Source organism: Cydia strobilella, chromosome Z (assembly GCF_947568885.1).
Source record: "Cydia strobilella chromosome Z, ilCydStro3.1, whole genome shotgun sequence".
Taxonomy (NCBI): Eukaryota; Metazoa; Arthropoda; class Insecta; order Lepidoptera; family Tortricidae; genus Cydia; species Cydia strobilella.
This window is the reverse complement of record NC_086068.1, coordinates 49516854-49536182: the sequence shown is the minus strand read 5'-3', so window position 1 is coordinate 49536182 and position 19329 is coordinate 49516854. Positions and strand designations below refer to the sequence as shown.

At 39.3% G+C, this 19329-nt stretch overlaps 1 protein-coding gene and 1 non-coding gene across 14 annotated transcripts in view; both read right to left on the bottom strand.

Annotated features, from left to right (window-relative positions):
* Positions 1-19329, bottom strand: part of LOC134754617 (regulating synaptic membrane exocytosis protein 2) — a 58865-nt gene extending 39536 nt beyond the window's left edge. For 2 of the 13 annotated variants that reach the window (XM_063690935.1, XM_063690942.1), the window contains exons 1-9: positions 19020-19311; positions 8279-8483; positions 7578-8046; positions 5091-5626; positions 4157-4373; positions 3860-4024; positions 2016-2167; positions 750-995; positions 427-564 (exon numbers count right to left, since the gene is read on the bottom strand). In XM_063690935.1, the coding sequence (XP_063547005.1) occupies positions 427-564; positions 750-995; positions 2016-2167; positions 3860-4024; positions 4157-4373; positions 5091-5626; positions 7578-8046; positions 8279-8483; positions 19020-19129 (2238 nt within the window). In that variant the 5' untranslated portion in view covers positions 19130-19311. Of the gene's footprint in view, positions 1-426; positions 565-749; positions 996-2015; positions 2168-3859; positions 4025-4156; positions 4374-5090; positions 5627-6737; positions 6821-7577; positions 8047-8278; positions 8484-19019 lie in introns of all 13 variants that reach the window. The other 11 variants (XM_063690947.1, XM_063690946.1, XM_063690948.1 and 8 more) reach the window with 11 other exon arrangements.
* Positions 1260-1331, bottom strand: Trnat-cgu (transfer RNA threonine (anticodon CGU)). Its single transcript has one exon. It is a non-coding gene; the product is annotated as a tRNA-Thr (tRNA).

Below are 19329 nucleotides of genomic sequence, written 5' to 3'. Positions count from 1 at the left end.
TGATTATTTAATTTAATTTAATTAGGTTTGGTTATTGTGGAAAATCATAAAGTCAAACTAATAATATTCATCATATGATTTTGAACCACAGTAGGTATTTGTCAGTTTTTAACATATACATTTTGCGGAAAAGGGACTGTTATTCTTTCCGTCATGGTGTTTTAATTTTAATCGTGTTTCGACTACAGTCGGCATAATTGGTAGCAGATGAAACAACGTACTAAAATTATCTGCCGCCCTCGAATATTCCAAATAGAACATTATCCAGGTCCACGGTGGAATCTTTCTAGATTGTAGAGACAATCTTTTTTGTAAGATACTTAGATAGGTACCTTTGACGCAGTCGGATACGTTAGATTTGATGCTGACTGCTGTGCATACCTAATAAATCAATATTATTAGCATTAATGATCCTACTAAACTTACGATAAAACTGGAGTTTTCTTCATGTGGCTTCAAAGGGTACCAGCAGGGCTCGTTGTTCATCACGACCGTGTCCAGGTCCAGGAGCGCTTCACCCAGGAAATCGTTTGGGCCATAACGGTTCAGATCCCAGACTGTTACCTACAGAAAAGTATTCTTATAATTTTCTGTTTGGTGGCGTTTGCGTACATAAAGCTACTGCGACAAGTCTTATATTTGTTATGTGTAGTTAAGTTATCAGTTGAAAATAAGCACCCACTGACACGGAGTATGAATATTTTTGTTAATCAAAATCAAGGAAATCGTGTAAGTAGGTAATGTTTTACCTCCAATATCCGTTTCTTTATATCAGTGATACGTATGCCGCAGTACACGAAGGTCTGGTTCCACCTCGGTTCCAGAGTGTTGGCGAGAGTCTTAGTCCGTCGTTTGCTCTTCTCGCTCTTGTCAGGCAGCAGGAAGATCTTCGCGTACGGGCAGCGCGTGGTGCCGTCCGGCCGGGGGCAGAGCCCGCTCGCCGACACTACTGTTAACACCAGCTGCAGGGCGCTGATGTCGAAGTATACTTTCAACTGGACGGAAACAGACACTCAATTGAACGTGGGATATGTGCACGAGATTTTCTCAAACATGTTTTCCTCATAACATACCCCTTTAAGTTGCTTTTTAATTCGAAAGTAGTTAGATTTACAAATAAAAATAATACAATTAGGGAACAAATAAAATTATTTTATGAAATATCTTGATTTGTGTTTTTAAGTAGTCACACTACTATATATAAATTATAAACTGAAATAGATATCATACACCAAAGAAAAAGTGACCAAGTCCACCGGTGGCCGAGGCGGGAATCGAACCCGCGTCTTCAGCTTACGCGGCTAACATCCTGACCACTAGACCACCCGGCCGCGGCGGTACCCATCCAAATTCTGTGGTGAATGCTATCTTTGAAAGGCTAGGCGCCTTTGACCAACTCTAAGGGCGAGCACTACGTGCTTGCACCTCCTATACGAATCCTTTACTTTACTGGATTACGGTATAGCCGTCCGGTACGGTGTACTTGGTCACTTTTTCTTTGGTGTATTATATCTATTTCAGTTTAAAAATAATACAATTACAAAATCCTGAAGTAAAAGTACATAGTAAGTAGCTGTTATTTTGGCAATTGCTATTAAATGAAATAACAACAAAACTACTTCTACTAGGTATCTAACCAAGCAAACCGCTCGATAACCAACATATTTATTACGTTGCGTTTGATACTTAGGTTTTTCATATTTACTATTTAGATTATAAAAAGGTGGCAAAATCTACAAGATTATGTTGTTCAGTAAATAATATAATAAATCGAGAAAACAGTATTTGATTACAGTTCTGTTTTACGTTTTAGTATAGGTACCTAATCAATGAAAAAATGGATGTATACCCACAATATGATAACAAAATGCTTATTCCGTTAAATGTATTCCTATTACCATTACTTGAGACAAATATTTTGGTGAAATGAGTAAACGGCGTATTCGTCCTTTTGCAAGTGTATACCATGCTTTTGTGTCAATAACGTGCTAATGGTTAAGTATTAAAAAGCGTACCTGAATCCGTCCGGCGACGTGCGCGCTGTGGTGGTGGCGCGGGCGGCGGCGCGCGTGCACGTCGGGCGAGCCGGGCGACGTCACCAGCACGCTGGGGTTCTCGCAGCCGCCCATCACCTCCGTGTACACTTCTGCACGGTACAACAATCTCGCTAGAACAAAGTCTTGCTACAACCAACTTAATTAAGCAGTCTGTGCCCGACCCCTACCGGCCTAGGCCACGAAAAAACGCTGTACAGGTAAAAATCTTTACTAAAGCCCCTCTTGCAATTATATATTATCTATCTATATGTATATATAAAATTGAAAAACCAGAACGGGATAAAAAACGAGGGAAGAAGCAAGATGGCGCCTTACAAATTTCTAAAAAAGTTTTTTTACACGTTTCTCGAATACGACGCACGTATGATAAGAAAAAACTGTTCAAATCTATTATCTAAATGTGAGACTAGAACTAGAGCATAAAAACTATCGCTTTCGCTGCGTATTTAATTTACAATAAGCAAAAAAAAATTTAATCTTCATTTTACGACGATCGGCCATTTTCGGCAACTCTTGGCTGGTTCCGTTTCGGTGGTGCTACTACAGACCAAATTATTTGACGTAAGTTCAATAAGTTCAAATAAGTTTGTCATGTTGGTATACAGTTATTTAGGCGTTTTTCACTCAAATTAAAATAAAAAGTGGCTTATGCCATATGACATATGTCATAGTAGTGATGTATGAAAGTGTAAGTCATTTGTATTTATTTTTAAATTTCTCATAAACTATTGTATATTTTGGTACATAGTGTATTAGTGAAATATATAAAAATGAAATATTCGCAACGAGGCGGGAGTTATTTTGATGACGTCATTCCGCTGAAGTAGATGGCCAGCGCCGCTATCTCCCGGCAGTGTTGGAGACTCAGTACCATGCCCAACAACATACTAAAATTTGATAGCGTTTTCCGGATCTGAACTATCTCTTCGACCGTTTCCCATAAGGCATAGTACTATTGAAATTTATATGAGATTACAACGTTGTTTTGAAATTGACTATTCGGGTGCAATTTGCATTGTTTGTAATAAGGCGGCAGGTATCTGGTTACCAGGTCTGCTCTGGACTATGTTTATATATATATATATATATGTAGACCAAATTGGACTCATTCTGTTGCAAATTTAGTCTGCTCAAAAGTCTTTAAGTAACTTTTGCCGTAATGTAAGTCATTAGTAGGAAAACTTCTAAATAAAACCGGCCAAGTGCGAGTCGGACTCGCGCACCGAGGGTTCCGTACTTTTTAGTATTTGTTGTTATAGCGGCAACAGAAATACACCATCTGTGAAAATTTCAATTGTCTAGCTATCACGGTTCATGAGATACAGCCTGGTGACAGACAGACAAACGGACACGCGGACAGACGGACAGACGGACGGACAGACGGACAGCGGAGTCTTAGTAATAGGGTCCCGTTTTTACCCTTTGGGTACGGAACCCTAAAAAGACCCGGTGGACCATCGAGCTCAGAAACTTGAATTAAACTAGAGCATTTTTTCATTATTAATATATATAAAAAAGCCAGCCGACCCTTATTTAATGCAAGGCGAAATATAGCAATTAAATAGGCTATAGTAGTGAAGTCATTGTACAGTCACCATCAGTAACGGATGAACCTACGTAGGCGTCAAAAGTATCTACCATTCTGTAATAGTTTTACAAAACTAGAGTGCATGTGGAAGATCATTTAGAACGTAAACTGAGCAGATACTTATATTTCTATTTGTAAAATCCGCTACTAGTTATTGATGGTGACTGTATATACCCGAGATTAAATTTAAGAATGTATGTAAAAGTTGCAGTACCTTTGTGTGTCCTCCACTGCGGAGCGAGGGGGCGCGCGGAGGGCAACGGGCGCGCCACGAGTAGCTCCACGTGTGAGTCGTGCTTGCTATCGGCCACCACCGCCGCCACTTCCTCCGCGCTGCGGTTCTGCAGCGGCACTCCGTTCCATTGCAGCACCTCGTCGCCTGGTGATCGAATCCAGTTTAGTATTATACTAAACCTATAATAGGTACGTATTATTTCATGTGACCTTTTTATGCAGGGATGCAATATTGCCCATCAAAAAAATTCACAAGCATGATGCAATTTTTATCTACCTGTCCTCAGTTGGCCCTCCAAGTCCGCGATGGAGCCCTTCTTGACTTTCTCGACGATGGCGCCGCGTGTGCCATCGGACAGCAGCTTGCCCCCTACGACCTTAAGGCCCAAGATGGCGGCGGAGGAGTGTCCGCTGCCTTCCACGACACTCTTGCGTAACACCATGTGTCCGACCATGCGCGAGCCGTCGGTCGACACTTGCCAGCTCAGCGGGAACTGCCGTAGGTAATGCACAAAGGCATTATAATAAAATCCTCTAATCACGAGTTAATATAATTTTTTTAGTTGATTTATTCTCAACAGACATTGAACTACTAGAGCCATGCTCACAAAAGTTACACGCAAAGAACATACATTTTATTCAGAAATAGAAATTATATAGATTGTTTACTTAAGTTTTAACTTGAAATAAGCTCGGAATTTGCGTCGCGAGCGGGCGGGCTTAAAGCAGAAGCTAATAATAATAAAATGAATAAAATTGCAACACAATGGGTGTGCACGTGCAGCGTTAACATCTAGGTGCACATTTAATTTGCAACGTGCATGCGTGGCAATGCAACCGTGCTACAGCCAAACATAAACGAGATCAATCACTCACAAATGTTGCGCTCACAAGAATATACCCTACTGCCATTTAATTATCGTATCCAAAAACAATTAACTATATCACAGATGAATAATACATATAACAATTAACAACATTTCTCTCCATAGCATGACTTAAATGACTTGAGCGACGAAGGCAAAATCAAGGTTACTATTTTACAACGACGCTAGACGCTATTTAACTAAATTGTACCTTACGGGTAAATCATAAAAAAGCAACGTAATGTTGCAAACTCTGGGTGGACTGAATCAGGCACGAACGGCACTGTAGTTAAACAAAATGTGAAGCGGCTATGGGAAATGAATCAATATGGATTCACAAAGTACCTTAGGGCAGTCGCCCCTGTTCGAGTCTTCGCTGGAGGTGAAGGTGCTAGAGGTATCGATGCCCGAGTCTTTAGTAGCGGAGTCCTGGCTGGTTTGGCGCTCAGACTCCCAGCGCAGCGAGGCCCAGTCGTGGGGTGCGCCAGACGCGTCGCGACCGCCCCTCGGGAATGTCGCAGCGCCCTCGTGTCCGTCGAAGCGGACTGTTTTTTTTCTCCTCTCGGTAAAGCGTCGGTTGTCAGAGGAGTCTTCCCACAGATAGGCACTCTTATAAACGGCTCGGTCCGGTCGCAGGCCCTCGCCGAGCGCGAGCGGACGCAGATAGGCGCCCTCGCCGTCGTCACGTGCGCGCCAGCGGCAGTCCGTGGCGGAGTCGAAGCTGCGTCCACCGGCGGGAGCAGGTCGCAAATCGAACATACCGCGCGCCTCCGCTTCGTATGTGCTTGCAGCATGATTAGTCAAATTGTAATAATTGTTGGCTACTACGCTGGCGCTGCGCAGGTGTGGGTGCCGTAGCGTCGCGCACGCCTCTAGTTGTCCTAAGGATAACATCGTATAAATAGCAAAGGTACAATTAAGTTACTAACTTGCGTCCGAATAACGAGTAGAACTGCGCGTGCGCGCCCGTACGCGCCCGGAACCGTTGTTATAACTGCGATGTGACTTTTCAATAGTAATTCATGAACTGACTAAGCGCATGATCAACCCATCGTTTGGGATTCAAACTTGTAAAGAGTGCAGTCCTCTGCCGAAAAAGAAATCAATTGAAAGCGGTGATCACGCACAAGCGGAAAGAATGTGTGTTTACCAGATCATACAATAAAACAACAATCAAAAATAAAACACACGTTCACACAATCTAACGCAAGTCTGTAGTCAAATGTATACACTTCTTTTCGCTCAAGCATGCGATTTTATTTGAACCATAAATTAGATGACAATGCGGTATCTGACTGAACACAGGCAAACTACTCCAACGATTGTACTCGTACGACGTGCGTGCCGTATAAAGACATATTTCAAATGCTTTTATAAAAAGAACTAGAAATACTTAGTATTTGAATGTGCTTTTATAATTGCAAATTATACAAATCATTATAAAATAATTGCCGGTTAAAATTTTAGAGCATGCGACTACTGTAGTCAGCTGCAGTCTATCAAAATATGTAACAAGTTTTCTGCAGTAGAGGCTCAAGTTTGTTGTAGATTAGAAACTTTTGTACAAGGCACTTTTTTTTCTTTGGATTTTGTAGGTACGTATGTAATTGTGTTGTAACTCGTGAACATTTTTATTTTTGGTTCAAATAAATAGAAACAGGAGAATGAAACGGGCCCAACCGTGCTTATGAAGGTATCATTTAATATGAGCACTGAATTAAACTCAGTAGGTAGGTAAATAAGAAAGCGGGTATTTTTACAAACGACTGTCTGTTACAACTTATCACAAGCACGTTTAGGTATAGTATAATCAAACGAAGTGACAGTCTTTCTTGAATTATAGGATAGGGTTTACAAAGTTTAACAGCCATCACAGTTGATTGGTCATAGGAGGAAGTAATTAAGATGTTGCGCTTAAGAACAATACGAATACGGAGACATCTAAGAACCAGCAATATAGTACAACGCATATCTTCCCAAAAACGTCCTCACCGAAAAGAACGTATTCATTTTGTCGTTTAACATCACCCGTCGTTGAGTGGTGGAGCTCTCGGAGCCGCTCCTATCTCTATTACCTGCGAACAGTGGGATGCAAGGTGAGGCGCGATTGGGAGTTGGGACAGAGCGGCCGCGACCGCGGTGCTGATGCTGCTCCGGGCGCGTACGGGAGCGCGCGCTCTCAGCCACGCCACGGCACGCATTTACTATTATTATGACTTAAGCCCGGTACACACACACACATCATGCATGCGTGTGTGCCAAATTTACACTTCGTTCTGCACCTGACAAATTCTGAAAAGAAACCTAGTGTACCTACTGGGTAAAGTTGGAGAACATCGAACTCGGGGTGATGCCGTCATGATACCGACATGAGACAATGAATTTACAATAAGGACTAAAAGGACAGTCATGATGATAACAATGGATACACGTGTACGTAGATAAGTTTAGGTGCTCTACACTAGCCGTTTCTGTAAAAACATATCAAATTATAATTAGCCTTAAAAATAATTACCTGAAGCTACCACTGCTAATACTTAAAAATAATTATTTGAATACCTCGCACGGAACACCTTAACTTTATCATTGCGAAATGAAAAATGACGGATCAGTTTATGTGCACACGCATTTATGTCAGACAGTATTGTGGGCCGCGGTCAGTGTACCGAATGGTGGTCAGAACTAGTATCGTATCGATAGCATGTAGTGTCGTGTTGTAGGTATGTGGGGTGATATATAAATAAAATTAGCTCAGGTTGTCGGGATGAGTGGTGAGACGGGCGGGATCGGGCACGGTGGTGAAACAATGGGTTAGCGAGCGCGATGACTCACCACGATCGCGATACTCGTCGTTCTCGTCAGAGATGCACTCCGGTGCGTCGTCGTCTGAGGAGAACGAGCGCGGCGGCAGCGGGTGCGCGAGGGAGTGCGGCGCGAGCTGCGAGCCCGAGGGCGGCTCCTCTACGCCGTACGCCGCCTTCTGGCGCGCGTGCACCAGGTGCGGGTGCGTGCGCGCCAGCCCCTCCAGCTCACCGTAGCAGCGCGGCTCCTGCTGACTGTACTGGCGCCTCAATGCACTTCCCGAACGCTCAAGCGGCAGGTTCTCTTTCTCCGCAGCGCTGTGTGCTCTTTCCAGTTTTGGTCTCTTGTCAATGGTGGAATCAGCGGGCGACACTAGCCCGTGTAGGTCCGATTCCATGCGCCACAACATGGCATCTTGTCCGGCGCTTTTGTGAATCCATTGTCCAGTTTTAGATAGCAGTTCTTGTTTTTTGCGACATAATATACATACCCAAATTACCTGTCAAAGCAAGAAGTGGACTAAGAGAAAGATATTTTTAAATGACGTTCGGTTCGGTATTTGTTGCTGTTTCTATATTTACGAGTAAGGTCAACATTTGCCATCCAATATTGGATTAGCAGCAAATGTATATTTTAAGTGGCAGGATTCATTTAGGTACGTCATAAATCAATTATGTTCGGTAGGTACCGTAAAAAAGCACATTAGCTACTTATGTATGTATATTACGTACCTTGTTAGAGCGTAAGGTAACTTTTCCGCCACAACGGGCGCAACACCTGACGCGGCAGTAATGACACGAGTGGCCCACTCCGTCCGCGAACTTGGTCTTGAGGCAGATGTGGCACGTAGCGGCTAGCTCTACACCCGCCGCGCGTTGCATTTCGTTCCTCGTGCGTATGGTCTGCTCCAGCACGGCCACTTCGTCTTGTTTACGCCTGTCATCCAAGTGAATTCATAAGTTTATATTCACATTCTGGTATCGACACCAATAGCGCCGGAATCGACTACACGAAGAAATACAGGGTTAAAAATCGATTTCCGTTTATGTATTTTAGCTAGAAACTAAATATATGTATTTATAATATATCTTTTTTTTCCGGTTTTGGTCAGCTTAGCTTCCTTACAGCAGTCTATATCCAGTTTAAACGGAGTTCGATATATGGACAAGCGCTACGACGTGTCCTGTGCCTTAAGAGGAAAGAGGACAATCACTTCTCCATACAAACGTAGTCATCATTTTTCCTCCATATCCAGGATATTGACCATATATAAAATATTTTACACAACTGGATGTATTTTAAACATACCCTATGCCCGTTCGTTTGTTTTTTTTTCGATTTTTTTATATATTATAAAAGTTAAGAGGGGAAAACAAATTCTAAGATACAAACTTTTAAAAGCTCCACTTGCAATTAGTAAAAAATAAAAAATTAAAGAGCGGGCATAGCTGTGATTGATAAATATCAAATCGTGTCGAAATGTTTTAAAATAACGCTTCCGGTCGTCCACTTTCGTCTTCATTAGCCGGGAGAAGTGAATATTTTGTTTTGTTACACTATGAATGCATGATATATTATACAAGTTTATAAATAAGCAAATGACCGTTACTTACAGAGTCGTTAATTTAATTAATATTTGTATAACATTACTATAAATTGTTAAGCAGGCAACTGAAAAACTCAATTTCCTTATAGCACAATCGGATTAAGTCTAACCTCGAAATCCTTCCAAAGATATGAAATTTGGTATGTGTTAATTAAAGGTCTCTTTTTCATGTCCACACTATTTGACATTTGGGGACCTCAAGGAATCGCAGCCATCTTGGAAAATATGCACCATCCTGGAGAAATTTGCGTTTTACTCTAAATATACGTTCTCTATGAAAATATGATGTAAGGTAACATAAAAGCTTATTAAATTCTACACAAAAAAAGTCCTAGATAACTTTGCGGAAAAATTACATCTTGTTATAGAAAATAATAGCTGAATCCAGATTTAGCGCTTATACCCTTTCAGGGGACGAAACTTGGAGGAATATGAATTCCACTTTTGTCTATACATTTGTACACGTTCTACTCCAATATCAACATTTTACTCGACTGCGACTTAAACAGAAAGTAGGGTTATGGGTTTAAATACTGAAAATCAGTACACCCTGTAGCTCAGGATACTGGACGGGTTTTTTAAAATGACATATCGGTGGATTCCTCTTGCCCTTCACAACCTGTTTTATTAAAGAAAAATTAACACAGCCGCCTTGAGAGGACGCCGAATAGTAAATCATATTGAGTGGATGTCAATAAAATAGACATCACTAGATCCATAATTGGTACACGAGTGCTATGCAATACAAATTTACTAAAATAAATGGAGGAAAAATGTTTAGGACTTAAAAATGTGACTGCAAAAACAGATTTTAGGTCTTAAATGGGGTTTAAACAATAGTGACAGTAATGAAATTTGACACCAACAATTTCAGGGATCCCAGTTTGCGTGTCATAAAATTGGAGCTTCGGGGACCACGGGGATCAAACACCATCTTGAAAGTAAGTTTTTTTCGGTTTTTCTGTTTTTCTCGGAATATCTGGGTTTAATGTGAATACTGTGTATAGCGAAACAAAAGCTTATTAGGTTCTACACAAAAAAAGGTATAAAACACCGCGCGCACTGCTTGCCCTTAGAGCTGGTCAAAGACGCCTAGTCTTACTAATATGGCATATAGTCGAGAAATTCGGACGGGCACCGCCGTGGCGGGGTGGCCTAGGGGTTCATGGCGTTAGCCGCGATAGCTAAAGACGCCGGTTCGAATCCGGCCTTCACCACTGGAGGGCTTCGTCACTTTTTCTTTAATATATGACATCTATTACAGTTTTTAATTTATATATAGTAGTGTGACTACTTAAAAAACACAAATCAAAATATTTAATAAAAATAATTTGATTTGTTCCCAAACTTGTTCATCCACTCAGTAGTTTAGGCGCTAGAAGTAAAAATATGATTTACTATTCGGCGTCCTCTCAAGGCGGCTGTGCTAATTTTTCTTTAATAAAACAGGTGTAAACAGGTTGTGAAGGGCAAGAGGAATCCATCGATATGTCATTTTAAAAAATCCGTTCAGTATCCTGAGCTACAGGATGTACTGATTTTCAGTATTTAAACCCATAACCCTACTTTCTGTTTAAGTCGCAGTCGAGTAAAATGTTGATATTGGAGTAGAACGTGTAAAAATGTATAGACAAAAGTGGAATTCATATTCCTCCAAGTTTCATATTAAGAGAATATCCCCTGAAAGGGTATAAGCGCTAAATCTGGATTCAGCTATTATTTTCTATAACAAAATGTATTTTTCCGCAAAGTTATCTAGGACTTTTTTGTGTAGAATTTAATAAGCTTTAATGTTGCTTTACACCATACGTTCATAAAAAACGTATATGTAGAGTAAAACGCAAATTTCTCCAGGATGGTACAGATTTTCCAAGATGGCTGCGATTCCTCGAGGTCCCCAAATGTCAAATAGTGTGGACATGAAAAAGAGACCTTTAATTAATATACATACCAAATTTCATCTCTTTGGGAGGATTTCGAGGTGAAACTTAATCCGATTGTGCTATTATATAGAGACAAAGAGATAGCACGGATGCGCCAAACTTCTTTATTTGGCTGATGCATTTTGACTTTGGTCTGTTTAATAATATGTAATTCTGGATGGACCTACTTACCAGAGCTGGATTTATAATATTTTCTCTTGTGACGTGATTTTATGCACTAACTATTTTACGGTTCACAATTGACATATCTGTCGTATTATATGATGGTCTCCAATAATATAATACGGATGGCTACACTCATAACTTACGGAATGTTCAATTGTTCATGTTTTTTTTTTCAATTAGATCCAGATACAGGCGTGCTGAGGCCCTACCGCGAAAAACGAAAAATCTAAATTTCTTTATCTGCCCAACAAGAGCGATGGAGAGGCAGATAACGAAATTTAGTTTTCACATCACCTATTCGAAAAAGGGCTTTTTCTTCCCCGCTAGGAGGGATCAAAGTAGCACTTTTCTTCACTGCTAGGAGGGATCAAAGTGGCACTTTTCTGTTCAAGGACACGATTTTATTTCTTTTTACATACTAGTTTTTAGGTTAAATAATATTTTGGTACATAATAATTTCCTCATAGGTGATGTGAAAAGCAGTATGTGTCACATGGTAGCAAAATTATTTCCACCTTGGGCGTTACCACTTGAATCCCTCACTAAGCTCAGGATTATATTTTAGAATCCCTCGCTACACGCTCAGGATTCAATTATAGAATCCTTCGCTTCGTTCAGGATCCAATGTGCGCCCTCACCGTAAATATGCCATTTTGCTCCCTTGTGACATAATCTACTATTTTCGCCTTAGGCCCTCTGATTTTATAGACGATGTGATATAACATAGTGCTCCGTACTCTTACAAAACGTAAAAATTGTACAACAAATTGTACAAGTTACACGTTTTGTTATCTGTCAAAAGCTACTTAAACACGCTACAAGGTCAAATTACTTTCCCCCCTAGTGGATAAAATGCGTTTTTACCCGCTCGTTTTAAAGGATAAAAGACGGCTTTCCAAGCTAGTGAGGGGAAAATATTTTATCGACAATTAAATATATCGATGTTACTGTCAACATCTAAATGTTCTACAAAATCGCTTTGTATACTGCTTCTTAAATTCTAAAAAGGTGTTTTTTCGAAGAATATATTTTATTTTTAAACCAGGTCAGTATTTCCACATTGGCACTAAATGTTTAACCTCTATATTAATTTATCGTTATTTATTATTTCTTAAACATTATTTCATCTTTTTGATGAAAATATCCCGACGATCAATAAGTCGTATATTACGAGTCATACGACATGATCTTGGATTGAAGGCCTACAAAAAACAAAAAAAAACATGGATGAACAGATGCCCAGAAAAAATCTAGACTGATAAAATGCAGGAATAACTTGCTAGCTTCGCATTAGGCCGATGAAATTATTTTTTTAATACGGTTGCTCAAAAAGTGCTACTTTTCGTGGCTGTTTAGCGTGCGGAAAGTTGGTTTTCGCGAACTAGTGCTTTTTACACTTCCAATTTTTTAAAATTTATACTTGTTTCAATTCATGACTACTTATTGATGAGTGTTAATATTAGTTTCCTTTACACGTCGTTACGTCGTACTGTTAATGTAAGAATACGAAAAATATGCATATTTTATTACTTACCTCTTCATCATTATAAGTATTATAACTCGTTTATTTTATAATGTTGAAAAACCGTTCTTAATAAGTTGTCTGAATGGAACGGAACGCCTGTCGAAGAAGAGGCGTATTTTCTTACTGCAAGAATGTTTTAAGTTTCCAAAGGCAACATTCGATATTGTTTTTATAAATATACAATACACAAATAATCGTAAATAACGATATTTAGGTAATAATAGTACAATGTTTTAATATTTACAATTGTTTCTGTCTTATAGAACATGCATTTGAAAAAAAAACTTTCATTGAAGTGGGTTCAATAATAATAACAAAATCTACTCTAGTCGAATAAAAGCTAGAAAAACACCTCTTCATAATGTCAATGTCAATGATGTCACAGAATTAATAATATAAAAAGTTTCGAATTCCATTCCTTAATACTTGTTGCTTTTCTTATTTTTTCGCAACTGTATCAAAAAACGTTTTCGATACACGTGCGGATATGTCATTCTTAAGTAATGACAAACTTTCCGCACTAGCATCAAAAGATGTTTCAATTGCAAGATAGCCACAATCAACAAAATGACCGTGTTTACGGTCTTCATTGGGGGATATTCCAGTAGACAAATTAGCCGTACAGCAGTTTCACAGTGCGTCGGCCGTCATGGTATGGGGTGCCATATCACCTAGGGGCAAACCACCACTGCTGTTCATGGATCGGGGAGTAAAAATTAACCAAGACTCCGAACGTGCTGCAGGATCATATGCTAGAAAATATCCGAAAGTTGTATTGGGATGACTATTATTGCTTTCAACAAGACAGTGCCCCGTCTCACAAAGCTAAACGTACACAAGACTAGTGTCAAACAAATTTGACAGATTTTATACCGTGGCAAGAATGGCCTGCATCTTCACCAGACTTGAATCCGTTGGACTTTTCTATATGGGGATACATGCTCAGCAGAATTGGGAGCACACAGGGAATGAATTTAAACATCAAACATTTATTCAGCAAATAGGCCACAGGGGCACTTTTACATGTCAATTTTTACAAAAAATAAAATTAACCCAAAATTACAAAAAAATACATAAATATAAATGTCAAATTACACAAAAAAAACTAATAAAAAATATACAAACAACAGAAGTACTAAAATTGTTTAGAGATGTAAAAGTCTCTGTGTCAGAGATAAAATGTATATAATAATAAAAAAGATCATCAAATTATCCAGAGATGTAAAGCGTCTCCAAGACTTGAATTGTTATATAATTAATAAAAAGAAGTTATTAAATCAGACAAACAGACAAGAACCGAATGAAGTGCCTCACGTTAATGCCACTCAAAAGTAAAGTTACATAGGTAAAATGAAGCCCGTGTCTCCACAAACAGCACCCGTTCACGAGTATGACGCGTATCTCAGCCATCGTCTCCCTCAACCTTCATTCGGGAAAGTGGCGACCCGATCAACGACGCCACCGTAAGCAAAGACTTTTAAGCGAGCATGACATGTTCAAGCTGCCGGGCTGTATTAATATATATAAAGGAAATTAATTCAGTGAGATACAACATTTGTGCTCGTATGTTACATTAAAGACGGCATAGCGCCACATAATCACAACATAATTATAAATAACTAAATAACTACTTATAAATAACTAAATTACAAATTTAAATTGACATAGAGAAGATAAATTCATTGAAGCATCGATTGGTCAAGATATGGAACGGTATAACAGATGAGGTAGTGCGTGCCGCGTGCAACTCATTCAAGTTATACAGATTAAAGGAGAGCGATTTGACCGAATGAATTAATTTTGCGCGTTGGGCGGACAGAATAACGTCACAGACAAACGCCACACTGCAGGCTAGCATGCACTGGGCCCAAGACAGAGCGGCCTGGAGAGCACTAGAGTGTACCTCAGCCATGAGGTTACGACAATAAAGAAAGAAGAAGAATTAATTTTGTAAATATAGAGTATTCTTAAAATAAAAACAAGTTTAGTATTGAAATTTGAAGTTTTGTTTTAATTTTATGGCTATTTTAAATTAGGACACTTAATCTGCCCAACCTTGTATATTGTTGGAATTGGCCTGTTACTCGTATTATATGCGCGATTTAAGCTGCTACGGGCTACGGCGTAGGCGTAGCAGACGTCGCTATAAGTATATACTAACTCTTCGAAGTGTATGCAAAATCAGAAAGTTTGCAAACAAGTAACAGATCCTGAATATACAGCTTAAGAACCAAGTTCCATTTGTGTTAAACTTCTTGTATGTTCTTATTTTATACTACGAGGTGGCAAACAAGCGTGCGGTCTGCCAGCCACCGCAGCCTATGGCCGCTTGCACCTCTTACACCTCTAGTGGAGCTACACGCGCGATGCCGACCCTACAAGCTCAAGCGAGTAATAAATAGTAGATTGTGTCACAAGGGAGCAAAATGACATATTTACGGCGAGGGCGTACATTGAATCCTAAACGAAGCGAAGGATTCAAGTGTGTTACGCCCAAGATGGATATAATTTTGCTACCATGTGACATATACTGCTTTTCACATCACCTATGAGGTAATTATGATGTTTAAAAATATTATTTAAGCTAAAAAATTTATGTGCAATTTTTTCTTCAAATAGTGTCCTAGAACAGAAAAGTGTTACTTTGATCCCTCCTAGCAGGGAAAAAAAAGAAAAAAAACTTTTTCGAATTGGTGATGTGAAAACATCATTTGTCGACATATATCAGTATTTAATTGTAATATTTAGGTACCTTAAATTCAAAATACGCTTTCAGCCCTCTACTTTTTCAACTGTGGGCTATTTAAATATAAAAAAAACCGGCCAAGTGCGAGTCGGGCTCGCGTTCCAAGGGTTCCGTACATTACACAATTTAAACAATGTATTTTTATGTGAAACGTAAGTGAGATGTCTTTAAAAACCCGTAGGGGTCGGATCAAAAACTAAGTAATTAAGCCCGTCTCAGGCTTGACTGCACATTTCTAATAGGTTTTCCTGTAATCTTTAAGTAAAGATCTATTCTGTTTTTTTTCTTCAAAATTTTAGACCCAGTAGTTTCGGAGATAAATGGTCTTTTTTGTTTTTTTTTTTAAATTTTATTTATTAAGAAACAAACAGTCTTATAAAACAGATGAGTTTACAAAGTAACATTTTTCTAGTAATAACCCTATAGTTTCCTATATGTAAACGAATATTAATAAAAACTTATTACTTAGTACAAATGACATTCATATTGTACATATAGTCCGACAAGAAATTGTAGAAAATTATTAAGAAGAAGAAGATGGCAACAATTTAGTAGGTACGGATATTTTTATTTTATTTTTTTTAGTTCAATTTTATTTAATTTCTACTATTTCATGCCGCACCACATGTGTGACGAGATATATGATGAAGTCTTAAATTTAGAATCGGGTAATTTTATCTCAAAGAAGAATAAGCTAATTTCTTAAACAATCTCATTGAGCTGCTAAATATGTCCACGTTTTGGCACTTTTCATTGTACAACCTACATGTGCGTTTAATGTACGAGTGCTGCGCATGTTTAGTTTTAAATAACATTTTATTTCGACAACTACGTTCTGTTCTGCGGGGTACGCGTAAATCTATATTTTGCAAAAGGTCAGGGGCATCTACTAAATTATTGAAAATTTTGAATAAGAAAATTAAATCGGTACAGGAGCGTCTTAAGGAAAGAGATTCAAGATCGTATCTGGCTAAGGAGGTGGCGTAACTTTTGTAATTTCTACCTGTTCGGAATTCAAGAGCCTTTATGAATATTTTTTGTAATCTTTCTATTTTGTTTCTGTGTACATCATGACAGGGGTTCCATACTACAGAAGCAAATTCTAAGCGACTTCTGACATAGCTATTATAAGTAATTTATACGTCAGGGGTCTTCGAAAGGGTTTTGCAACGCGAAGAATAAAGCCTAAATGTTTATATGATTTATTTAGGATATTATCGATATGAAGATTAAAGGTTAATTTTGTATCCATTATTACACCCAGATCGCGTATACTATCCCTCCGAGTTAAAGTACCTCCACATAACGTATAATTGTGTAATATGGGCTGTTTTTTTCGTATAAATGTGATTACGGAACATTTGTCATTAATTAAAAAGAGGTTATTTTGAGCGCAGTAATCCTCCTTTTCAGATCGTCTTGCAAATCAAAACAGTCAGTGTGTGTTTTAATAACTCGGTATATTTTGGTATTATCTGCATAAAGAAGGGTTTTAGAGTTGGACAAACAATCCGTAATATCATTTATGTACAGGATGAATAACAACGGTCCCAAATGCGATCCCTGTGGGACGCCAGACGTGGTCTGTTTGAAGACAGATGAAAAACCTCCCAGTACTACAGCTTGTGATCTGTTCTCCACTTATGATTTAACCCACCGGAAAAGGTCACCATGCATACCAAGGTTCCATAGTTTTAAGAAGACGTATTATAAGAAATTTTATCAAACGCCTTTGCGAAATCTGTATACACTGCATCGACCTGATATTTATTGTCCATGGCATGACGTATAACCTCACTAAAAGACAAAAGATTACTTTCGACGCTTCGACCTTTGTAGAACCCATGCTGGTTTGGATTAATATGCCGACGAACGGCACAAGAAAGCTGATCGGATACAATTTTTTCTAAGATTTTGCCAAATTGACACAACTTAGAAGTAGGTCTATAATTTTCGATATTCTGACTGATATTACCCTTGGGTATCGGTGCGGGCTGCGGCAGCTCGCGTATCTTAGCTGTATACTTTTGGTTTGTTTACCTATATGATTCTACTAGTTGAAAGTATTACTTTTTTGTCTCGTAGAAAAGTATTGTATACAATAGTTATATAATCAAGCTTTTCAATCTCGTACCTTAACTTTAGCAACTCAGCAAGCTTCGTTGCTTAAACACGGTACTCGACCGAAAAGCTCTCTAATATATCACGATTGTATAAAATACTATTTTAAATATTTATAATTCAAAATCATCACTTAACAGTCCATCCTACATATCCTTAAAATATATATTATGGACATGCACTACAACGTTTTTGTTGTTTTGTTAAACGAGCCTTTGTTCAGATATTTGTAAACACCTTGGCCGCTCCTATACATCTGATGGCGGCTGTAGTACCAGTTAACGTGAGGAAAAACTCAAAATTTTGGAATCAATTACTTTGTCATGATCAAATCCATCTTTGCTATCTTGTTTTGAAGAATAAACGGAGCCTTTCCGAGGTACACCGTGTCCAATAAGTCCGAATACTCCGAATACACATCTTTGTACCTTGGCTCTAAAGACATGCGGATTGTAAATAGGCCATCAAATTCTTATTTTAATATCGGTGTACAATATTTTGAGGATGGATCTTGGATGCCATGCTTATAAAAAAACGCAAATTACATGTTATTTCCGAAGCGACCAAGAAAAAGAGAGTGCAAAGATCTAACATAGTACGAGTGACGAGTTCGTTTTTTCTGACGAGAATCTGTTTATGTTAGAAGACATTCCGGACAGTACTCGGATACTACTCTAAAGTTAAGTACATATCTAACAAAACAATAGCACGGTATGAATATGTAAAGTGCCCCCTTCGATACGATATTCTTTCAACGTTACCTTAGCAGGTTGAACTTCAGATGGGGTTAGTTTCGATGATGAATATCATCCAAGACTCCCTGCGCAGGTACCTACACTATAATTAACAAATAATTCTATAAGGTTCCATACGTTCTTCAATATGAACAAAATCGTACTCATAATATGACTCAACTGGAAACCCCGTGAAAAAATAGTAGGTACTTTAACTCGCCCAGCCAGAACGAATTGAATAGAAGGGTTCCATAATTCAATTATCTTATTATTTTCTTAACGTGTTGCTACATACGTCAGCAATATGTATGTATTGCATAAAGATGCGTTACAGAACGTCTATTTAGTTGACCTTATTATGAGACATTTCTTACACCTAAGTATTAGGTACCCGGTACCAACCCATTTTATACGAGTAGACAAATGTGTCTATTTAATGCAGCAGTCCAAGCCATGTACGCGTCTAGCGCAACGGTAAACGAACTAATCGATTATTGTATCATAATAAATTATTTCGAAGCGCAAGCTTAGAACTGAAAACCAAAATTCATCACAAATAATTTACGTGGGTAGAAGAAAATGAAAAGAGGGCGGAGGCAGGAAGGTGGTGGGGTCGGGACGCGGCGGCGCACCTCATGATCTCGTGCTCTCGTTGTTCCTCCTGCCGCTGGCGCAGCATGACGCCCTCGATGATGGCGCGCTCCTCGGGCGTGAGGTGCGACAGGTCCGGCATGTCGGCCATGGCGTGCAGGCGGCGGCAGGCCGCGAGCGCTGCGCGGGTGCGCGGGCCCGCCGCGATGCGGTGCTGTGCCCGCGGCGCGACGTTCGAGCGCCACTCCGTTCGGAGGTTTATTTAATAATGCCGGACGGGCCAATGGCGCGCGCCCGCCGGCTGACGTCAGCACACTTATTGATCTCGGCGCTCCGCCGGCCGCCCTGCCC